Source organism: Hypanus sabinus, chromosome 5 (assembly GCF_030144855.1).
Source record: "Hypanus sabinus isolate sHypSab1 chromosome 5, sHypSab1.hap1, whole genome shotgun sequence".
Taxonomy (NCBI): domain Eukaryota; kingdom Metazoa; phylum Chordata; class Chondrichthyes; order Myliobatiformes; family Dasyatidae; genus Hypanus; species Hypanus sabinus.
In genome coordinates, this window is record NC_082710.1 from 158,239,404 (window position 1) to 158,262,968 (window position 23,565).

Sequence of the window (23,565 nt, forward strand, 5' to 3'; positions counted from 1 at the left end):
AATCAATAGAATTAATTGCTACAGACGGCTATGTAGGCCAAGTCATTGGGTATATTTTAAGCGGAGGTTGATAGGTTCTTGGTTAGTCAGGGTGTCAAAGGTTATGAGTAAAGGTAAGAGAATGGGTTTGAGAGAGGGATAATTAATCAGCCATGATGGAATAGCGGAGCAGACTAGATGGGCTGAATGACCTAATTCTGCTCTTACGGCTTATGGCATCACCAAGCTAGGAAGTTAGCAATTACAGCTGATGTTTGTAGTACAGGTATTTGGCTCATATTGGGTACAAAATCTAAAGTGTACAATAGATCAAATTGTCTTTGCTCCAGATGAACCAAATCTGGATGGTCTATCAATCTATCAAGGATCCAAAGCAAAATTTGGAAGAGGAAATCCAAGCTTAACAAAGCTGAAACTTGTTGAAGTTCATTTCCATAAGAAAACCATGGAAGTACTGATTTGATATGCAAAATGTAAGATCAAATGTAAGATCACAAGACTAGATTTATAGTTGTTCAACGTGTACATTGAGTCACACGTATAGAGGGAGCAGTGAAGCATATTTAATGGTACATTCTCTTTATATCCATGTGTGATGCTGGTTGGACAGGAGAGCTATTTGCTACATTACTTGGCAGTAGCATCACAACATTTTCAATATGTACGTTGTTTAAATACAATGCTTTGCGAAAGAACTACACATTGTGGCACAGTGCTTTTGTGAACACATTGTACTGGAGCAGATTGTGGGAATCCTGAACATTATTTCATCCCAAATTCTATTGCCTTCTTCAAAAAGATGATGTTAGGAGGTAAGTTGGGAAGATCTTTTTCAATGCTTGGATGCTTGGTAGGCATGGACCAGTTGGGTTGAAGGGCTTGCTGCTGAAGTCTTTGACTCTATGGTCCTTTTATCTCTTCTCATCCCTGCTATTGCCATCTGCACACATAAACTTCTCAGTGGTTACTTCAAACATACTTTACTAACTATGAAACACTTCAAAATATCTTAAGTGAAACACACAGAATAAATCCATTCTGATCTGGATTCTTGGAAAGGATTAGTTATTGATCTTGAAGAGCTGCACTGCAGATAGCTCAGAATTATCCTGGGGTTAAGACTGTTCAAGCATGAGAACAAATTGTCAAGTTGAGGTTTGTATTATCTGAATGCAGAAGACCAAAGGTTATTTGATTAATTTAAGATACCGAAGAGTGTATGATTAGGTCGTGAGAAATACTTCCGCTGATGGGCAGTTCAGAACATGAAGGCATAGCCCTAACACTAGAATTCAGGATGTAGCTCACAGAAAGCTTTGTAGACAACTGGAATTTTCTCCTTAAAAAACTAACAGGTTCATATTTTAAGTTGATAGACACTCTATTAGGAAAAGAAATGGCACCACAGTGGATAGAAGAGAGGGACGATAATTTTTATAGAACTGAAAAGAAGAATATCCTCCCATACTTAAGTTCACTCTCTGGCAGCAGTAAACTGCTGTACTGGCAGCAATCCAAATCTAACAAATTTCTTTCAGGAGCAATACCACCATTCATCTTAAATAAGTTTTATCTATGCCCACCAAACTTACAATAAGTGATTCACATTCAAACTGGCATTTAGTTAGATACATGTGTCATTTTCAAGAATCATATTGTACAACTTTGTGTTGAAAGAACACAAATTTTTGTCATTATTGATAGAAATTTAAAGTACCTATTCAGTCTGAGGTTTTATTTAATTAAGATTCCCCCACAAATTTACAATCTATTCATAAGAATTTGCCAGAGGTAAGAGATTGGCTTGTGAAATTGTGTAGCACAAGATGGATGTCTTTGGCTCATCATTCTTGTGCTAATGTTCTGAAAGAGCTCAAAAATCGCTCCTCTCATTTATCCTTTCCTTGCAGCCCTGCAAATATATATTTCCAAATATACATCCTAATTCCCTTTTGACTAACAATATTAAATCTATTTCTGACATCCTTTTCAGGCAGTTCTTTACAGATCATAATAATTCACAACATTTTTATTCATCTTCCCACTGGTCTTTTGACAAATATTCTGTAACCTCTGGTCAACAACTATGAATACGCGTAATTGGCTGTCACATTCCTTGCACAGAATGGCACAGAAGTACTTAATTAGCAGTAAACTGTCTTGGGACTGCCTGAGACTGAAATGGACTTTATAAATATATTCAACATAGAACAGTACAGCACAGGAACAGCCAGTTTGGCCCATGTGCTGACCATGAAGCCAAATGAAACTAAGTCCATCTGTTTATGTATGATCCATATCCCTTAGTCCCCTCATGTTCATGTGTCTGTTGAAATGTCTGTTAAATTCCACCATTGTATCTATTTCTACCACCATCTCTAGTACAGTGCTCCAGGCGCTTATCACTCTATGTAAAAACTTGCCTTGCAGTTCTCCCTTAAACTTTTCCCTATTATCACCTTAAGGCAATGTCCTTGAACATTCGACATTTGTATCCTGGGATGACTATCTATTGCTTTTTCATTTTACAGTGCAATCAGAAACCCGGAGGTGGGCAAATGGGACAAGAATTCTATGTACGTCCCTGATATATATCCATAATCCACTTTCTCCAAAATACCAAAAACTGGTAGTGCACTGTTGTCTGCAGCACAGAAACAAGTTGTTGAAGGAACTCAGCAGGTCAAACGGCATCCGTAAAGGCAAAAGGATGGGTGTAGTTTTAGGTCAAAACCATGTTACTGCTGTCTGCATCTTGAAGAACCACTATCCCCAATCATCCTCTTCTCCTCATGCTGATATTGAGACCTATACTGATCCCTGGTTCCACTTCACGGCATCACTCTTACGTCTGTAAACCCGTCAGTATCTTTACATGCTTTCACATCTGGGCTCTTGTATATAGCAAATTTCCTTCAACCCATCATTGTACTGTTGTACTTTCAGCCTGGAACCACTTCATTTAAGTTTTCTGCTCCTCCTTCCTTCATTAGCATGGTATCAGATTTTGGTTGGATACGTTTTGTGAAGCATTTTGGGATATTTTACTAGTCTTAAGGCATGCACAGTATAAAGTTGGCCATGAATTGAGCATGTCCTTTTGGGGATGGTTCAGGGTTTTTATTAGGTCCTATTGAAGAACATCATGGTAATTATTCTCTGAATTTATACGGAATTTGGCCCACAGATTTCTCAGATCGAAAAACTGACTACAATTTAAATGAATATTTTATTGGATGATGTTCTGAGGTCATAGATGATATGTTAAAATTAATCAATTCTTTCTTCATCAAGTTACGAGAATTATCTCTTCTCAATAACTTAACTGTTTCTCACCTAACAATGATCTACAGCAACCACCAAATGTCTACCTCAGCACATCACATAGCCCTATTATCAACTTCATTCCCATAGAATATCTCTAATGAGCCCACACTCGTCCCAGTAAACTTTTCTACTGCAATACCATCTATTCACTTCCGAGTTAACTTCATGCTAACCTCATGTTGATAACTTGCATCCAACCTGATCAACTGACCAATAATCAGCACCATATTGTTGGAAAATATATGTGTTTTCGAAAACTGTTGGATTAATTTTAACAAAAATCAATAATAGTTGTCGAGGCAACATTTAATTCACTTCCCTAAGGTTCTGAAAGATCATCTGGAGCTTTAGTTAATGAGGACGGCAACCTAATATCAAGCAGTTCTGATAATTCACCAGAAATCCATTAGACCTGCAGAAAGGGACACTTCAGTTCCAGGACACCAACCGAATTTATACTTTAAGTGCAAGAGAAATTGAGTCTTATGATCCAGGAATCCAACAGTAGTCCATACTTTGGGTTTACAAAAGTCAGAAGTCAAAAATCCAAATGGTTGTCGGAGCTTCAGAGATATGGGTCCTCAGTATCAACAGAAGTGAAGGCGTTAGAGCTTGGGAATCCAACAGGATTCATGGCTTTCCATCCAAGAAATAAAAAGGAGAAAAACTGCATTCTCAAAGACTATAGGTTAATCTTCTTTTTGGGGAATTAGAAAGACATGCACTTCTAATTGTCAGAATCAGAATATCTAGCTGGAGAAAACAACATGATATGCTCTTGTATATGCAGACACCAAGCACTGGGTTTTCAGATGACAAGAGTCAAAGTTCATTGAAACATTAGGCAAAATTGGAATTCTAGCTGAAGTGCCAATCAGAAGTCTATGCACGTTTTGCAGAACCACATAAATTTAACTTCCTGTTAGAATATCCAGGTTAGTTTTGTAGTTGGAGAAACCAGGTGTGATAATGTGAAACCAGGAATTGAATTCTAGTTTGAGTAATCACCTGGAATTGGGCTCTCAACTTTAAACAAATAGTGATCTGGCATTTGAGCTTGAAACTAGCAAGATTTTTAAAGTATTTTGAGAACCTGTAGCATTGGAATTTTAGACGGGGAGACCATCAAAGTTGATGGCCTTGTTAAAATGACCTGCAGGAGTTTGGGATCCTAAACTCATGTGGTTAGCAGGAGGTAGGGTGCCCAATAAGATAAAGAACTGGAAGTAAGACATCTTTAAGCTGTACGTTCAGATCCCACTCCAAGAACACCACAAGAAAATACTGAGGGAGTGTTGCACTATGGCTGCTAGTTTTTTTTCAGATAGGACATGAAACTAAGGCACCAGCCAGCCTCTACTGTAGATGTAAAAGACTACTTCGCAAAATTCCAAAGTGATTAATTTACCTGATGTCTAGGCCAAATTATCCCCAGCCAATATCACAATTAGAGGTTACCTGATCATTATAGCTATCGAGTTAGCAACAAGCTATTTGGGAATGACCTGAGGCAAAGAAATGCAAATCCCTCTTTTAAAGTGAATGAATCAAACAAAGCTTATTTGTTTTGTACCAGTGTATTATAGCAGGACTGTATAATTTCTGGTTGTCAGGACAATATAGAGGGGCACTTCCAAAATCTGTCTGGTCTGTTTCTTTCCATCAGAGATTTGAGATGATGTGCATTACAAAAGGCAGATGACTTCAAGAGTCTCACTAGCACTGCTGAATTTGGCTCAAGTTCTCCCGGAGGAGAGTATGTGTCAATGGAGAAATGCACACTGCCTTCCTGGTGAATCAGAGTAACCAGAACTGGTGGGACCAAATGCTATCCAATTGCACCAAGGATGAGCATTAGCCAAGCACGAAATTAGTAGCCTTGTAAGTGAAGATTTCAATCAAACCCACTCTCCACATAACTAGAGATTTTTTATGAACTGTACAATTTTGTTATATTTATTTATATATATTATTTATATTTATATCTCAAACATTTTCCTTTTCTTTCTCACACAGTAGGCCATTTAAACACGGCACAAGTAAAAAAGTGCAATGAAAAATATACCACTCGTTAAGTGCATCGAGATCCAGGCATTGTCCACAGCCAATGAACTCAGGAGTGTTCGTGCATGGATGACGATAGGATATAAAACAATTATTAATAGTTAAAATTGGTTCTCATTTCTGCCGTTTTGCCAGCTTCATCCCATTGCGGGCACGCTTGAGCAGGGGAAAGTGGAGGAAAGGGAGAGGAGAAATGAAGTTAAGTAGGGGGTAGGAGAGATGTTTTGCACCTGACTTTGCTTCCACTCCCCCCCACCACTGTCCCCTGCTCCAGCCCCCTTCCCCTTTGCATCAGTGGTTGCTGGCATTACGGAATTCGCCATTTTCAGTGATCTGGAGGCGCGGCGGAGGGTGCGATGACATCACGCCATTCAGCTGGGTCTCGCTGCACCGGTCTTTCATGTGAGTTAGGGTACTCATCAGCCGGGAGTTGGTGGCCCCCATCGTTGAGAGCTGCCTCTCCTAAACAAGACAAATAAAATATAAAAAGGGAAGAAATCCATGTTAAAGCCACAGCATCCATCGCCAAGGAGGGCGAACCCCTCTGTACCTTGAAGCAACCAAGCCAACTCCTTGAAACAGCGCATGAGGGCACAAAAGGTAATGAATATATTTGTTAATAAAGAATGCCAATTTAATTGTACATACAAACGCATTGCATTTTTTAAATACTTCAAATTGTTTGACTAGAAAAATAGAATATTCATAGCTTTAAGGCAAGTGACATATTTTGAACAGGATTCAAGGACATTCTTGACAATTAAAACCATTCCATGACTCAGGCTCTATGCAAATAAGCTTTGAGCCATAGATGAGGAACACATACTTGAAGGTTGGGATGTGGCTGGGCAGATGGAATATCAAGTAGTGGGAGAAAGCAAGGTCAAAGATGACAAATCTCTTCTATATGAAAAAGGGGCAGTGTGGGACGGGATTTAGCAAATGGAATCATGAGGAATCTGTTGCCATTTTAACAGCAGGAAATGAATAAAAATTTAAAATAACTAACAGTGAATGAAAAAGAACAGGGGTGTTTTAAAATATAGATACCCTGACTGGAAGGCTGGTCTTTAATAAACCCGAACAGAATGAGCAGTGCGCTTGATGCAGGATTTTGGCTGGATGATTCAAGGGAACGAGGACATTTCATGCCATCAAGAATCAAATCTACCAACAATTTACAACATCTTTGCCTTCACATCCCAGTGCAGTGTGCTCCTTCATGGTGGCCTGAGCTTCGGGGCAGTTAGTCTTAATAAAGCACTTGAAGAATTATGAAATGGGCAGGGCCCCCTGACTCCAATTGAACAAAATGTCTGGTCTTGCTCCTTGCTTCTTGTATGAGAGCTCTGGAGCCAATCTCACAGCACCATCTCCTCGCATAACCAGCAGACTGATTCTATCCAAGTATCGGCTTGAAACATGCAAATGAAGTAAACCTGTACTCTGTCCTCTCTACAAAAGTGGAATTTGCTGTACCCACTGCAGGCTACTTTGACCTACTGCTGCATTAGATCGATAAGTGCCTGATATGGCAGTGGGATTAAAATCAAATGCAAGCTCATCATCTCCATGCCAAATATTTAAAATCAAAGGTGTTAGTTTACATCAAAATAGAATTGTTGGAGACCTATAACAACACTTGGTTGTTTTCTGTCCTCCCTAGATTCACCCCTTTAGTTGCCTTTTTGGATATAATGTACTTTGTTGGCATGGGATTAAAGGCCCAGTGGCCTGTCCTAATGCAGGTTTCATAACACCTGGTTTGTCATCGAATGGCAGGTAGAAATGCTTTCTGGCGGGATTCATCCCTTTTCCTTCTACTATCTGGAAGCTGGAAACTGCCTACCACTCTCCCCCCGCCAGAATGAGGGATTTTTTCCCCCAATCTGCCATCATCTTGGCTATTGGGCATCACCACAGATGACCAGTAATTTTCCTACCCCAGCAATGCCACTCTGGAACAGAGCAGAGACTTAGGAATAACGTTGGCCATCTTCATTAATAGCCTCTTCCTGCTCACCCAATAATGTACTCAGCTTCTCAGCAGCTGATTTCTGCAGTCCCCTCAACATCCTACAATTTTTAAAACTCCAGCTGCTAAACCCTTTAACCATTCCTCGCCATGATTAAGATGATCAATCTGCTAGAAGATGCCCAATTCTAGTTACCGGACCCCTTCTCGGTGCGGGATGAAATCCCACACAGCCTGGGCTGCTGATTAAATCAACAAGACATGGTGGATGCTTAATGACCTCTTAAGCAAAATGAAAGGGTCATGGCTGATCAATAGTTGATTTTAAACTCCACTCATAATCAAATCAGTGTAATGCTGGCCAGGATCCAAAAGCTCTGTTCATCTTAACCTGGGTGATTTCCTATCTGGCAAGTCATGCAGAATTAAATTAGACCTCTGAAGCACCTGGCTCTCCTTATGGGATACACCAAATATAGGTGCCCTTGGTCGTAACAGTGGGGGTACCGTAGCTTGGACCAAACAAACAAGAAGACACAGCACAGAGAATGAAAGGCTTCAACTTGTGACAAAATGATAATCATGCAAACATAGCAGGTGCAAAGCATATTACAATGCAAGGTAACAGCACAGTCTCCTTTTGGTTTCTGGGTCTTGTTACCCTGCATTTCCCCAATGCCCCAAAGCTCACACTCTCCTTTCTGTCTTTCCTTACTTGGTTTGGCTTTTTGAATGTAATTAGCTGGGGACTGCAAGGTACTGTACATCAGGCTGAACACCCTTAGACTGGTCTGCTTTCACATCCTACCGAGCCAATTGTAAGCCTTCAGATGTACATATTGCAGCTAGTTTTGTGAAGTTGTGTCACCTGAAAAACGGGATTCATAGTCTGAGCTGGTTGACTGCAAGTCACACAGTTGAAAGTTTCAAGTCAAAGTCAAGTCAGTCCCATTGCCACTAAATTATTATTACATTCTCAGTTAGCTGCAAAATGGATTGCCAGATTGAATTAAGCTGAAGGCATGTGATGAACAAAATCAGTTCACAGTTAAATTTCATATCCTCTTCTCTGTTCACTTGGTGGTGATCATTGTGTTTTGGTTGGATATTGATGCACTGACAGTGAGGTTACCAGGAATGTTTCACAATAGGCAAAGTATTGTTTATGCACAGTGCATGTTACTTATGTAATTCTACAATATCTGTTTATAAATGCATGCTTGTACATACTGTATGTGCATGATGGCTAATGCAATGCAGCAAAACACTATCCCAATCCCATATCCTTCTGTCAGTGAGGATTTCACAACTCCCCAGATGCTGAAGCTGGCTTTCTGTCTTGGTGATGAAAGGTCAAGCTGTAGAGAAGCAGTGATAACTGTTGGCAGCATGACCTTACAGTGGGCTTTCAACTCACCAAACAGGCACTTGGTGAGTTCTACAGTGTCTAGTCACAAAGTACTGATGAGCCAAAACCAGTGCAGAAAACCAGGAAGAATGGAAGCAAAGGGGTCCTTAAAAATATTTTATAAATTTTGCCATTATAAAAGATGGAGATGCATAAAACAATTTTACTGAAACAGCACTTCCACAATGATATACAAAGTACATTCTTTTACAAGTCACAACAGAGCATGATCTTTGCTTGAGGGGTATCTTCAGATGCCAACAAAAGACACTGGATGCCATGTGATGAAAAGAAAAAGGACAACATTACATGATAATCAACTGAAACTATGAATACTGATTTTTTTAAAGGTATAACAAAGCAACAATGGATTGAACTTAATATCTTGCCAATATGAGGAGAAGACTTGATGATCTAGGTCTTGCTTTTGATCTCTTGCACCATCCTCAAACTGGCTTGAAAGCACCCGTGTTCCACCACTGTTCGCCCCTTGTTTGAAAAGATACTGAGCAGATGATGGAACACTCAAACCCAATAAAGACATGGTGAACTTCAATGAAGTAGTAATGAAAGTAAAACAAAAAAAAATTGCACATATGATTGCAAAGTGAAAGTGGAGTCACAACTAAGACACTGCAGAGCTTTGCAATATTCACTTACAATGGCCAACACATTAACCAGAGGGGCCAATACATCAGCTCTCAGCCAGGCTGTCATTAAGGACCCTTGAAGGTTGCGATCAGAAGGTTGAAAGATTAAACCATTTAACTTATCTGATGTCATCTATTTGTCTAGAGTTGAGCTGCAAGTTACCCTTTCACAAACTTTCCCTGCTCCACTCTACTGGCAGGCCAGTTCAATACATTTTGGGCTGGGTTGCAACTAAATTGTCTAAAATGTTCTATTCATCCACTCCTGCTAGCTTCTGAATTTGAAGGAACTGGGGCCACAAAGTCCTCTCAAGTATTTTCCCATCCCTATCCTTCAATATTAGAACAAATAGGAGGCACACTACAGTAGTTGGCAAATTGTTTCTTAAAGGGCATACAATAAATTGTGTGACCCCTTTGATGTATCTCTTAACTGCTGCTAGTGTGCCACTTATTTAACCATAAGTTCCGCAAAAGAGTAGAGTGAGATTTTGGGGATGGTCAGCAGCATGACAGCCCAACTTTGATAAATGAGAACAGTTAATATTTTCTTTGAGTTACATTAACTCACTGGACTGGCTAAGAACTGAATGTACTCATGCCCAATGATTTCCAACAGAGAATGCTAAATTGGCAAGTCGCAAATCTATCATTGGTCATACAGTAAGACTTCATAGATAGCAGAGCACAATACAATCTACTGACTGTTGTAGGCAAAAGAAAACACAAGCCAGGCAGTAAACTAGTGGGCAACAGACTGAAAGCCGACACACATGCGATACAGACAGAAATCCAGCTTCAACACAACATCTTGGACACACTTTTTGAGAAACTTTCAACCCAATGATGTTAATGATTAGTTGGATTGAATTGCATTTATTTTTTGCAGTAAGTCACGGCCCCAGTCCCCACCCTCAACTCTCAATGAGACCTCTTGCCTCTCTAGATCCTGAATACTCAGGAGCAAAGGGCAGGAAGACGGAAATGCTTGTGACTCTATCAGCTGATAAGGATGAGTTGGAGGCCTGATTATAAAGGTTAAGTTCACATTGCCGAACATCTGTTTTCCCCAACAGAACTCCATGGGACCTGCTCCTGAGAGGTCGCCATGTACTTGGTCAGACCAGGTGATCAACTGAGATTATTTTCTTTTAGGTTAAGCCCAAAAAACAAAGGTACAATATAAATGTCCCTATTCAGAGACTATGTGAGAATTCATCTGCCCTGGTGAAAGGGTTTTCCGAAAGAGGCAAAACATAACAGCTGTAAAACCTAGTTTTTGAAAGGTTCTGAATCTAATGTTTCTGGTTTGAAGATATGAACAAAGAAAATATCTAGAAACCAAATTTGGAAATCCATTCATAAGTTTAATCCTGGCTGCTCTAAAATAAAGTTGGTTCCTTTGTTGCGACTTGGGACGATATAACAATATTTAGTGATGTGCCTGATCAGGAAGTTGCATTGTTAGGCAGCGGTAACCCAAAATTGCAGACCTCTGGGATCCCTAGAAGTAATAGATTTCATTATAGCAATCCAAAGTAGGACACGTGACACGTGAGGCTCACATAAATTTGGACTCATTAAGGGAGTTGGTCTTTGCAGTTATGACTCTGACTGGCACACATTGACAACTCCTAATACCAGGACTAATTTTTAGGGACCTGTAACTTTCTTCATATTAAACTGAAAACTAGCAACACATCATCGGATGTCTATAAGTTTTTAAAAATGGCAAGATGCAGGTTATCTGGGAAATACTGGTTGAGACAAATGGACACAAGCACAGAAACCCACACACGAACAGAGGCAAACACAAAAAAAAAGCCACACAATCTCACAATGACTTTTCAGACAAATTCGAAAAGATTTTTTTTTTGCGTAGACAAACCTTTCGTGTCTTAGCTTAAGACTCTCTGATGGACAATCAGTCCAGGGACCACAGGTGATCTCGATGTAGTGGCTGCACCAAGTAAAATGGCGACCTCAGTATTACGAGCTCTTCGGGGAAGATTTCCCTAACTTTCTCCTCACCCACCCACTAAACCCCAAATTCAAATAGAATTCCACAAAATAAACAGATTTATTCCTTCTTCAAAGAGTTGCTTCTAGCTTCTTAATAAAAGAACCTTCTCCATTCCTTGTTTAAATGGCAGGAAAAGGCAAAATTGCAAGAGGTCCATGAGAACAGTCACACATGAAGATGTTGTGTAGATTTGATTTCTGATAGCACTGAAATTGCTGGCTTGCTGGAGATGTGCAACAAGGTCCAATTTCTGCCTTTTTCTTCTCAGTATACACGAACGGTCACCACCAATTTGACACTGAACCACACTGAATAATGGCCTCTTTCATTTTGTGTTATTCCATCTTTGACAAGAATACCAAGAAAGTGTGTAAAGCACCTCCACTGGCCCTTGCACAGAAACTCAATGGAAATTGGAACTTTTCACACATCTCCACAACCTTCAGACTTTCTGAAAGCCAGGGATACTGCAGCTTGAAGGATTTTCCCCTTTTTCTCGTACCTTATGATTCGCTGGCCTCAATTGTCGGAGGTAAGACATTGTTCCAGCCAAGGTTCGCTAGTCGCCTCCGAGTCAGTCAACAAGGCCCTCATGGTGCGACCATCTCCCCTGCCCCCTTCTGTATGTGAACGGAGCATTCCTTTCTTCACCCGGCTAGTGTGTAATTTAAACCACCATGATATTAACCCACTTACCAGGTTCTATGGGGAGGGTGTGGGGGTGAATTTTGAACACAGATCCTGATTCAATTTATATATAAATATATATATATTTATAAAAATGCAATTGTTCAGCATAATACCCTGTTTGCCCTCCCATTCCCACCACCCATTCCTCTTCCCTCCCTAACCCATCAAGCCAATTTGAGAATTCTTTACACAGCAGCACAGGTTATCTAAACCAGAATGGAAGTGGTAGACTAAGCACCACCTTCATAGGTCCTGTGCCAATTTAAGCCAAAGGCATTGTAACTTCAGACCAGCTGCTGACCCCCTCCCCCTTCCACGCTGAACTCGAAGTGGCGGCCATGGCGACGCATGTGGCGGGGGTCTCCACGAAGCTTTGCCTCGATTCGGCTCGAGGCGAAGTACTTGGCACGGTGAGACCGAGGTGGCTGGGCAACAGAAGGGGCCGGGAAGCCATTTTGGCTTTTTTTGAAGGAATGCTCCATTGACTTCCAGAGGGGGGATTTTGAAATGTGTGAGGGAGGCAGATTAGAAAAAATAAAATGGGTGAGGGGAGGAGGGTGTGAAAGAATGAAAAGGAGAAAACAGGAAAGAAGGAAGAGAAAAAGAAATTTACACATGTAGTTCCAATAAGATCAGCCACTATTCAGCTTGGCATAATTTCCATATCACAAGGGATACTGTGCAAGAGGCATGCATACCCATATAAATGCAGAGTCCGCGTGCGTGCGTACACACACACACACACACACACACACACACACACACACACACACGTAAATATATTGCTGTAGTAATGACAGCACCAATGTTAGTAATTAGATTCTATATCACCAAAGTGCCTTTTGAAGCATTGTTTAACAGTTTTGACAGCAGGAGTTAAAAAGCAACAGCAGAACCACAGCAACTAGAACAGCCAGAAGCTCAGGGGCTTGACCCTACCTGAGAGCCTGAGAGATTTTAAAATATGCCACGGGGCTAGAATCCTTCACTAAGGGTGGCACAGTAGTGTGGTGCTATTACAGCACCAACAAATGCCAGCAGGGTTCAATTGTTGCTGCTCCCCATAAGGAGTTTGTACGCTCTCTCTGTGATCATGTGGGTTTCTTCCCAGTGCTCCAGTTTCCTCCCATCTCCCAAAGCCGTACAGGTCAGGGTTAGCAACTTGTGGGCATGCTACGCTGGCGCCAGGATGTCCAGCACAATACTCATGGATTTGATTAGAGGCAAACAGTGCATTTCAATATATGTTTCGATGAGCAAGTGACAAAGAAAGCTAATGTTTACAATCTGCTAGCTGCTGCAACACGGCAACGGAGCAGAGCAGGCATCCCTTTGTACGGGATTTACAACCCACAGCACCGTGATGCATTGCAAAAAAGGACAGGCAAACCATGGTGTGGAATTAATATGCAAACTACAACTCCAGAGCACGGCAAAAGTCGGGGAGGGGCTGATTTGACTAATTGACTGATGTCATTACAGACTAAGTTAAAATCATTTTGCCTGCTGTCTTTATAGTAATGGCACAACTTTTCCAAGGTGTGATTAAGCCCTGCAACTCAGCATTTTCGATTTGAATGTATTGGAAATACTCAGCAGATAAGAAAGCATCCAAGGGCACAGATTAAGCCCGATGTAATAAACCTAACATATTCCCAATGTCCTAACCTGATGATGATCGTTTCCAGCATGTTTGCTCATTTTTCACATGCCATGCAATTTTCCGGAAGCTTCTCCCCCGTGCCTATTTTCCTCTGCATTTCAGATCACTTGCCACCCTCTGCCCACTATTATTATTTTTAGACCCTCGAGGATTTCACCATAGCCACTAGGAAGCTGTGGAAAATCTTCCCTATCTGCAGTAGCGCCACCCCTCCACTGCCGACCCATTCCCACCTCACACAGGTGCACATACGGAATATCCGAACATCCAATCACAGACTGACCCCCTACACATGGTAACTGATGATGTCAGTCGTAGGCGCGGTGCTGATAGGTTTAAATGGATAGGAGATCACACAGCGCCTCCCCCCACCATCCCTTGTGAACTTGGATGAGTTTCCATTCAGAAGGTTGCATGGCAAACAGGCAGCAATTAATACCCCTTTCATGGTGGTACCCACAGGTTGGTCTGCTGGCAAACAAACTCGGCCCCGATATTTAAATGACCAAATAAAATCCACCTTCCTCTCAGATCAAGGGAGGTTAATCAAACAAATGAGCTTCGCCAACCTGGACTTTGTGAAAAATATATCTGTGTCTTAATCATTCCTCACCAACCTTCTCTGAAACTCCCTTCTAACTTTTTCTCACTTCTAACTAAGAAGCGTTAATTTATTTTTTCCTCTCTACAGATGATATCTGAAACACTAAGCTTTTCCCTCTTTAACCTAAAACCTGAACTGTCTTTCTCTCTCCATATGTGCTGCCTGACATTCTGACTGTTTCCAGCATTTTATTTCCTTTGGGCAAAAATCAGTGGCATCCTGAGATTTTACGTCCAGCTGTGATGGTACCCTCCCCTTCCTCTTTGCCCTGTAGGAGGCTGTGTAGCTGCAATGTTTCACTTCACAAATTGTCAAGGAATACAGCTGTATCTTAAACAATTTTCTAAGAGATAGCATGCATAACTCATGGTTAAATTATTACCAATTCCTTGAAATCCCTTTCTCCCCAGCCCGTGGTTTGATTTGTCATCACTTTACCTTACCAACGGCAAACCTCTCGTTTTACCCGTTTTTGTTTGCAAATGGATATTTTGGAGCATAATGAAAAATGAATAACATTGTAAAAAATGCAATGTTTATGCTCTACCTATTTTGAGTTCTTAGCTGTGTGATAAGGGTGGGCAGAGGATCAATGAGAGATGAGTATGTCCAATTGGTGTCAGTATCTAAGATGACTGCCTTCTCCTGAATTGCACGTTCTGGCTTGCCACACTGTGAGTGTACACACAGGAATGGGTACAGAAGATAAACCTCTCAAGCTGTGGATGAGCCTGTTTCTGGAGTGGAAGTATGAATCTTTCTAACTTAGCAGTGAGATTGCTGCTTTCATCAGCGATCCATTGGTTAAAATACCATGGAACCTTTGAGTTGTGCCAAAGTTCATTTCGTGTAACTTTTTTCCATTTACAATATCTTGCTTAAAAGAACATTTTCTCGCTGAGTGATCTTTCTTATCTTGAGAAATTACTGCAATTTCAGTCAGAAAGATTGAAGCAATCAGAAGAGTTCTATTTGCTGAGTTCTTACAGAAAGTGATAACCACGCTATCCACCCCTTACTTCCTACAAAGTTCCAATGTCAAAAATGTGTCCTTGGTAAACATACAATAGACCAACACATAGTTTCCAGGATATAAAGGAGTTACTGGATCCAGTGTATCAACTAAACTAGTTTACCCATTTGTTACAAAGGCCTAGCTCTTTAGTTTCCTTCAAAGTAAAACTAAAGACGAATCTACAGTGGCATGCAAAAGTTCAGTTACTGTGAATAGTTAAGTGAGTAGAAGATGAACTGATCTCCAGAAGTCATAAAGTCAAAGATGAAACATTCTTTTCAAGATTTTAAGCAAGATTAGTGTATTATTTTTGTTTTGTACAATTTTAGAGTGAAGAAAAGGAAAGGAGCACCATGCAAAAGTTTGGGCACCCCAAGAGATTTGAGCTCTCAGATAACTTTACCAAGGTCTCAGACCTTAATTAGCTTGTTAGGGCTACGGCTTGTTCACAGTCATCGTTAGGAAAGGACAGGTGATGCAAACTCCAAAGCTTTATAAATACCCTGACTCCTCAAACCTTGTCCCAAAAATCAGGAGCCATGGGCTCCTCTAAGCAGCTGCCTAGCACTCTGAAAATTAAAATAAATGATGCCCACAAAGCAAGAGAAGGCTATAAGAATTTAGCGAAGTGTCTACAGGTAGCTGTTTCCTCAGTTCGTAATGTAATTAAGAAATGGTAGTTAACAGGAACGGTGGAGGTCAAGTTGAGGTCTGGAAGACCAAGAAAACTTTCCAAGAGAACTGCTCGTAGGATTGATAGAAAGGCAAATCAAAACCCCCGTTTGATTGCACAAGACCTTCAGGAAGATTTAGCAGACTCTGGAATGGTGGGGCACTGTTCGACTGTGTAGCAACATCTGCACAAATATGACCTTCATGGAAGAGTCATGAGAAGAAAACATTTCCTGCGTCCTCACCACAAAATTCAGTGTCAAAGATTTGCAAAGGAGCATCTAAACAAGCCTGACACATTTTGGAAACAAGTCCTGTGGACTGATGAAGTTAAAATAGAACTTTTTGGCTTCAATGAGCAAAGGTATGTTTGTAGTAAAAATGGTGCAGAATTTACTGAAAAGAAGACCTCTCCAACTGTTAAGCACGGGGGTGGATTGATCATGCTTTGGGCTCGTGTTGCAGCCAGTGGCACAGGGAACATTTCACTGGTAGAGGGAAGAATGAATTCAATTAAATATCAGCAAATTCTGGAAGCAAACATCACACCATCTATAAAAAAGCTGAAGATGAAAAGAAGATGGCTTCTACAACAGGATAATGATCCTAAGCACACCTCAAAATCCACAATGGACTACCTCAAGAGGCGCAACCTGAAGGTTTTGCCTTGGCCCTCACAGTCCCCTGACCTGAACATCTTTGAAAATCTGCGGATAGACCTCAAAAGAGCAGTGCATGCAAGGTGGCCCAAGAATCTCACAGAACTAGAAGCTTTTTGCAAGGAAGAATGGGTGAAAATCCCCCAAACAAGAATTGAAAGACTCTTAGCTGGCTACAGAGAGCGTTTACAAGCTCTGGTACTTGCTAATGGGGGTGTTACTAAGTATTGACCTTGCAGGGTGCCCAAACTTTTGCTTTGGGCCCTTTTCCTTTTTTGTTATCTTGAAACTGTAAAAGATGGAAATAAAAAAGTAATCTTGCTTAAAATATTAAAGCAATGTGTCATCTTTAACTTTATGCCTTTTGGAAATCAGGTCATCTTTTACTCGCTTAGCTATTCACAGTAACAGAAGTTTTGACCAGCAGTGCCCAAACGCTTGCATTCCACTTATATTCAGAGAATGCATCAGCCTGTAAAATATCATGGCAAATGCAAGCAAACTGAAAGAATATAAAGACTGAAGGAGGTCTGGCCTCAGAAATACAATGAACTCTGTGAATCAAACTCATTTGAGAAGACTCATCATAATATACTGCAAACTGGACCAGAAGAGATCTTCCCAGGGTGAAGCAGAGTTTGAAGCAGAATGCAGAGAGCTTGCAATTGGGATAAGCATGCATGCTTGCTAGTGCTAAGATAAAGTGAACTTGTGATCCAAAAGTCTGCAGCCTCTCAAGAGACTTTAAGCAGACTGCAGAGAATTTTCATCATATTTGTATCAGTTATCAAAAGTCCAAGTTGGAAAATGTTATTTCACTTCCTGTTAGGGTCTATCCTTTCAGTTCTTCAGCTGGAAGATTAAGGGTTCAATTCCCACAATAACACTTGGAGAACTAAAGTTAGGCAGGTGCTTGGGTGCAGGACTGAGGTATGTTGTATTGCTGGTGGTGCTGGCACCTATCCTTGCAATTGGGTGTTAATTATTTTTAAACGGAAGAATCTGATGATGTAATAAAGTGGTTCTCCTCAGTGCCTTGGACAATATGTATGTGTTACCTGGTCATGTATACTATACTGACATATCACCTAGTCATTCTGGGATCTTGTTGTAAAACTCAAGGGTAGGGATTCCCCATGTTTTTTATGCCAAGGACCAAAGCCATTAAGCAAGAGGTCCATGGACCCCAGACTGGGAACTCCTGCTTTAGGGATTACAAAAGGGACCATAATCCAAAATGTCAGTTTGAGTATGAAGGTGAACTTAGAAATTGTTAAGTTCCTTCAGCAATTAAAGATAATATAACTTTGGTAGTGGTAATTATTGTTGAGCTGCTCCCACTCGATCCCATCAGATTCAATAATCTATGTGAGTCAGTGCAAACGACCACTGAATTAGTGAAACTATGGTGAAGTAGCAGAAAAAATACTGATGTCAGGATGACAAGCTTCAGGCTGTACATGGTGCAATCAAGACTGTCTTGTTCAACTCTCATTTTCAGGATTTTCATTGCATTCATTTCCCACTGCTTGAGGTGTGGATACAACTGGGTCAGTCTATTGGAAATGTAAGGTCTGGTCAGTGAAGCACTACTGGTCTTTTCCTCAAAAGTGAACCAGATGTGCCTGATAGCCATTTTTATTGAAGCCAGGTTTTTACTTGTATTTTTTTTTTGTTGAAGAGCTACCTATATGAATTTGCAATTTCCAGATTGCTGGTTGAATAACAACTCTGATACTTCTGATAGTCTGTGCTGTTCTGGCATATGTCAGACTTAGAACTTCTAATAGAGAATACTGGAGATTTTTCAGCTGTGAATTGGGAAGTGACCATGCAGAAACATCTCTGGATGATTTGCAGTATTACAGAACCAACAGTATAAGTTAATGTCTCTTCAGTTCAACCCTGCAGTCACAGCATGGATATAAGACCATAAAACATAGGTGCAGAATTCAGCCACTTGGCCCATCAAGTCTGGTCTGCCATTCCACCATCGGTGACTATTTATCCTTCTCAAACCTATTCTTCTTGCCTTCTCCTCTTAACCTTTAATGCCCTGACCAAACCAAGAACCTCTCAACTTCTGCTTTAAATATACTCAATGCCTCCACAATTCATTTCATGGCAATGAATTACACAGATTTACTACCCTCTGGCTAAAGAAATTTTTCCTCATCCCTGTTCTAAATGGATGCCCCTCTATTCTGAAGCTGTGTCCTCTAGCCCTAGACCCTCACACTATAGGAAACATCCTTTCCCTATCCACTCTGTCTAGGCCGTTCAATACTCGACAGCTTTCAATAAGATCCCCTCTCATTCTTCTAAGCTCCAGTGGGTTCAGGCCCAGAGCCATCAAATGCTCCTCATATGTTAACCCTTTCATTCCTGGAATCATTCTCATGAATCTCCTCTGGACTCTTGCCAATGCCAGCACATCTCTTCTTAGATAATGGGGCCCAAATTTGCTCACAGTACTGCTCGCAGTCCGGTCTGACCAATGCCCTATAAAGCCTCAACATCATACCCTTGCTCTTATATTCTAGTCCTCTCAAATTGAATACTAATTCATTTGTCTTCCTTACCACAGATTCAACCTGCAAGATAATATTTAGGCAATCCTACACAAGAATCCCAGGTTGCTTTGAACTTCTGACTTTTGAACTTTCTCCCCATTTAGAAAACAGTTTATGCCTTTAATCCTTCTACTAAAGTTCATGATCATACACATCACTGCACTATACTGCATCTGCCACCTTGTTGTCTATTCTCCCAAACTGTCTGAGTCTTTCCGTTGACTTCTTGCTTCCTCAACACGACCTTTCTTGCTGTTATCTACATATTTGGTCACAAGGCCATCAATTCTGTCATCCAAGTCATTCTCATATAATGTGAAAAGAAATGGTCCCTATACCAACCCCCACCCCCCACCTCCGTGGAACACCACTTGTCACTGGCAGTCAATCAGAATAGGCCCCATTTATTCCAACTCTTTTGCTCCTTCCAATCAGCCAAACTTCAATGCATGTTAGCAACTTTCCTGTAATAACATGGACTCTTATTTTTTAAGCAGTTTCATGTGCAGCACCTTGTTACATCCAAGTAAACAACATCCATTAGCTTTCCTTTGTCTATCCTGCATGTTATTTCCTCAAAGAATTCAAGCAGATTTGTTAGACAATATTCTCCCGTAAGGTAACTATGCTGACTTTGGCCTATTTTATCATATGCCTCCAAGTGCCCTAGAACCCCATTCTTAATAATCTACTCCAACATCTGTCCAGATACTGAAGTCAGGCTAATTGGCTTATAATTTCCTTTCTTTTGCCTCTCTACCTTCTCAGAGAATCTTTAATTTGCAATTTTCCAGTCCTCTGGAACCATTCCAGAATCTAGTGATTCTTGAAAGATCCTTACTATAGCCTCCACAATCTCTCCAGTTACCTCCTTCAGAACCTTGGGGTATAGTTCATCTGGTCCAGGTGACCTGTATACCTTCAGGTCTTTCAGCTTTCCAAGCACCTTATCCTTAGTAATAGCAGCTGCACTCACTGCTGCTCCTTGACACTCTCAAATGTTTGGAGTATTGCTAGTGTATTCCACAGTGAAGACTGATACAAAATACTTATTATTTCAGATCATTCAGATTATATAAATTCTAATTTCATCTAGTGTACAGACATGCTAACAAACTCAGAGGAAGTAGTGATGTACATGTTCATTCTTAGTTGATCTACACTTCCTATTCTTGGTATGGGTTTAATGAACATGTAAAAGTGAAATCCTTGCCACGAGGCTTAGAATTGTATGCCCATACAGCTTGCTTCATGCAAAGAACAATCTACACTCGGATATCAGATAGAAGAGACATCTGAATAAAAAAAGAATTAGAATTTATCTCAAATAGATTTATCATAACCTCATCTTTTGTGGGCACCTTTGCTTGCAGTACTCCTATCTAACCAACCGATGGCATTGTTGTGTTACTTATGAATATGGTCCTAAATCTGGTCTTGATCTGTCTGCATTGAAAATGTGTCAGGAATGATGTGGAGAGCCTCTTGCAGTTACAGTAATCGAGAATTAAACAAATGAGGAGGATCCAGGATGGGAAGAGGCAGAATCTAACTAAACTGATGGCAGAAATCAGATCAGAGAATAAATTTACCTGTCAGGGTGGAGTACAATGACATTGCATCTCCAAAAGAAACAAGGTTTTTGTTTTATTCCATTTGAAATATACAGATGCATTTAGGGGGATTCTTGTTTAATACAGGAGGGAAAAGGTGTTCTGATAAGTAGACCTGATGAGTCATTGTTATACAACACAGAAACAGGCTTTTTGACCCAACGAGTCCACACAGACCATTAAGTATCCATTCACATTGACCTTTTTTTTTTCATTCTACCTACATTCTCATTAACTTTCCCCCTCTCACTTACACAATCAATGCAGTTTATGTGGGCATGCATCTTTGGACCGTGGGAGGAAACTCATTTGGTTTCTGGCAGAACAGGCGAACTCCACAAGGACAGCACAAGAGGTCAGGATTGAACACAGGTCATTGAAGCTCTGAGGCAGCAGCTCGGCGAATTACACAACTGTGCCACTCTTAAGTAATGGGAGAAGATATTATGCCAATAGGTCTGAATTGTGCATTTCTCAGCTAAACCTGGTTTATTCATTGGGTTCAAGATCAGTGTGGGTTTGAGTCATTGACCAGGAATGTCTTGGGCCTTCATGTACCCATGGGCATGTTATATTTGTTGGTGTTCCAAGATGTTGGTGCATTGTGTTCATCTGACATGTTTGTATCAGATTTGTCAAAGTAAGTGAATGGTGGAGCTGTGATGAGTTAAGATCCCAGAATGTCCACACAGAAGGACTCCTGAAAGCATCTTGTCAGCTCCTCTATAAAAATAATTGGGAACTTGTTAGCAAGTCAGCAGCATTGTACAGAATGGGAGGTCTCTATTAATGACCTATGCTACACAAGCTGCCAATTGTTGCTTTTGTACACATGTCTCTTCATACCCATTAATTACCTGCTAAATAGGACAATCTTCAAACAGGGTCTTTCAACACCTAATGGAATATGTCACAAAAACCTACAGCTTGGGTAATTAAAGTTCTATCTACCCTCCCAGGGTACAACTCTGGTTGAATGTAGAAAAACTCCTTCGTACAGTGCCATTAAACATAACTGGTCCAAGTATATCAAAGGTTAGGCAAAGAGTAAAATTCCCTCAATACTGCTCCAGGAAACATTCTTGACCATGTATCAAAAAGGTTAGATACAGAGCTCTCTCAACATTGTCTAGGGCATGTAAAGATCCAGTTAGATACAGAGTAAAGCTTGGCTGCAACATTGCCTGCACATCCTTAATGTGCCAGGATTGTTTGAATCTCTTGTTCTCTGATTCAATAAAACTATTGGTAATTAGGTATGATGTGAAAAGTTTTGCCAGTGGTACCAATGCCTAATTGAACCTGGCAAGGGATCAGTCCAAGCTCATTTGCCAGGGCAAGTTACATAACTGAGTTTCTTGGGAACTCAGGGAACATATTAACTTACTACACCCTTGTTTCTAAAGCAGAATTTTAGGAAAATGTAACAAGGCACACACCTATCCTATGCAGCACATACAAATACAATCACACTTCCACAACAAATGTCACTGAGAAGCAATTTCAATCCACCAGATATTAATAAACATGTGTCAAATGCCACTAGGTAGCGATGGCTCCCTCATTAATAATATCTTTACCCCATGCCAAAATGTGAAGTGGTACAGATGAGAGGTAAAATTCAACTTTAATGGGAGCATCAAACAAAAGATAGCACATCTCCCCCACACACTCACAAATAACCTGACAAAAACTTTTTTTTTAATCTTGGCTTAGGTCTTGCCAAGGCTAAATATAGCACTCCAAATGCTTTTCGCAGCTGAATTTTTGAAACTTATCACAGGCCAGGGATCAGAACCGATTTGCATGCAATCAACCCTCCAACCACACTTTCATGTTGAGCTCACGGGCAACATTATTAACAAATTTTAAAAGTCCAGGGTTAGATTTTTCACTGAAAGCAATGCAAACTACAGCTTGAAATGTTGAATGAAGCCACTGAATGAACTAGATACATTCTCAACATCTACACTCACCTAAACACCAGCAAATGATTTTGGACCAGCCATGGTGTGAATGTGAAGTGTTGACTGGGCACCTTCTTAACACCTGCACTTACCTAAACACCAACAAAATCAATAGCCAATCAATTATCTATAAAATCACTGCATGAAAACACTATTTTTCACCTTGCACACCAAAGTGCAGCAAATACAGCAACTAACATCTACATTACTGAAGGTAAAAGCGATTCACCATTGCCCACTTACTTATATAGTTGTAAAATGCAAAACTGGTTTTTCACAACCAAAGAAATGGCAAACTTACCTATATATTAAGAAAAATAGCCTTTGTCAATAGGTCAAGGCAATTAATGAACCTGTAGTGGTTCAAACTTGTGCCTCTAAAAGTCCTTTTAAGTTAGCTGTGAGTTGGTTGACAAGCTGAGATAGTGAGCAAGTGAAGAAAAGATAATTGTGAATTCAAAAGTGACCATGAACTGAAAGAGTGATTTTGTGATTTGTGATGGAATCTGAAGGGTGAGGAAGTGAGATCGGTGGCAAGTATAAGATATTTTTAAGGTGGTTCAGGTTCTGTCAGATCTTTACCCCCCGTTGAACTTGGCAGATATCCTGTCATTGACTTTAACAGCCCAGGTATCCTTCAATTTCATCCCATCCTATGCTGC

The 23,565-nt window shown here is 40.5% G+C and overlaps 1 protein-coding gene across 13 annotated transcripts in view; it reads right to left on the reverse strand.

The window, feature by feature from the left end:
• Positions 1 to 23,565, reverse strand: part of syngap1a (synaptic Ras GTPase activating protein 1a) — a 640,363-nt gene that overhangs the window by 52,859 nt on the left and 563,939 nt on the right. For 9 of the 13 annotated variants that reach the window (XM_059970717.1, XM_059970718.1, XM_059970720.1 and 6 more), the window contains one exon: positions 12,407 to 12,622. The exons of 2 other annotated variants lie outside the window; for them this stretch is intronic. In XM_059970717.1, coding sequence (XP_059826700.1) covers positions 12,422 to 12,622 — 201 coding nt within the window. In that variant the 3' untranslated portion in view covers positions 12,407 to 12,421. Of the gene's footprint in view, positions 1 to 4,909; positions 5,854 to 12,406; positions 12,623 to 23,565 lie in introns of those variants that run through there. 2 more of the 13 variants (XM_059970719.1, XM_059970729.1) reach the window with 2 other exon arrangements.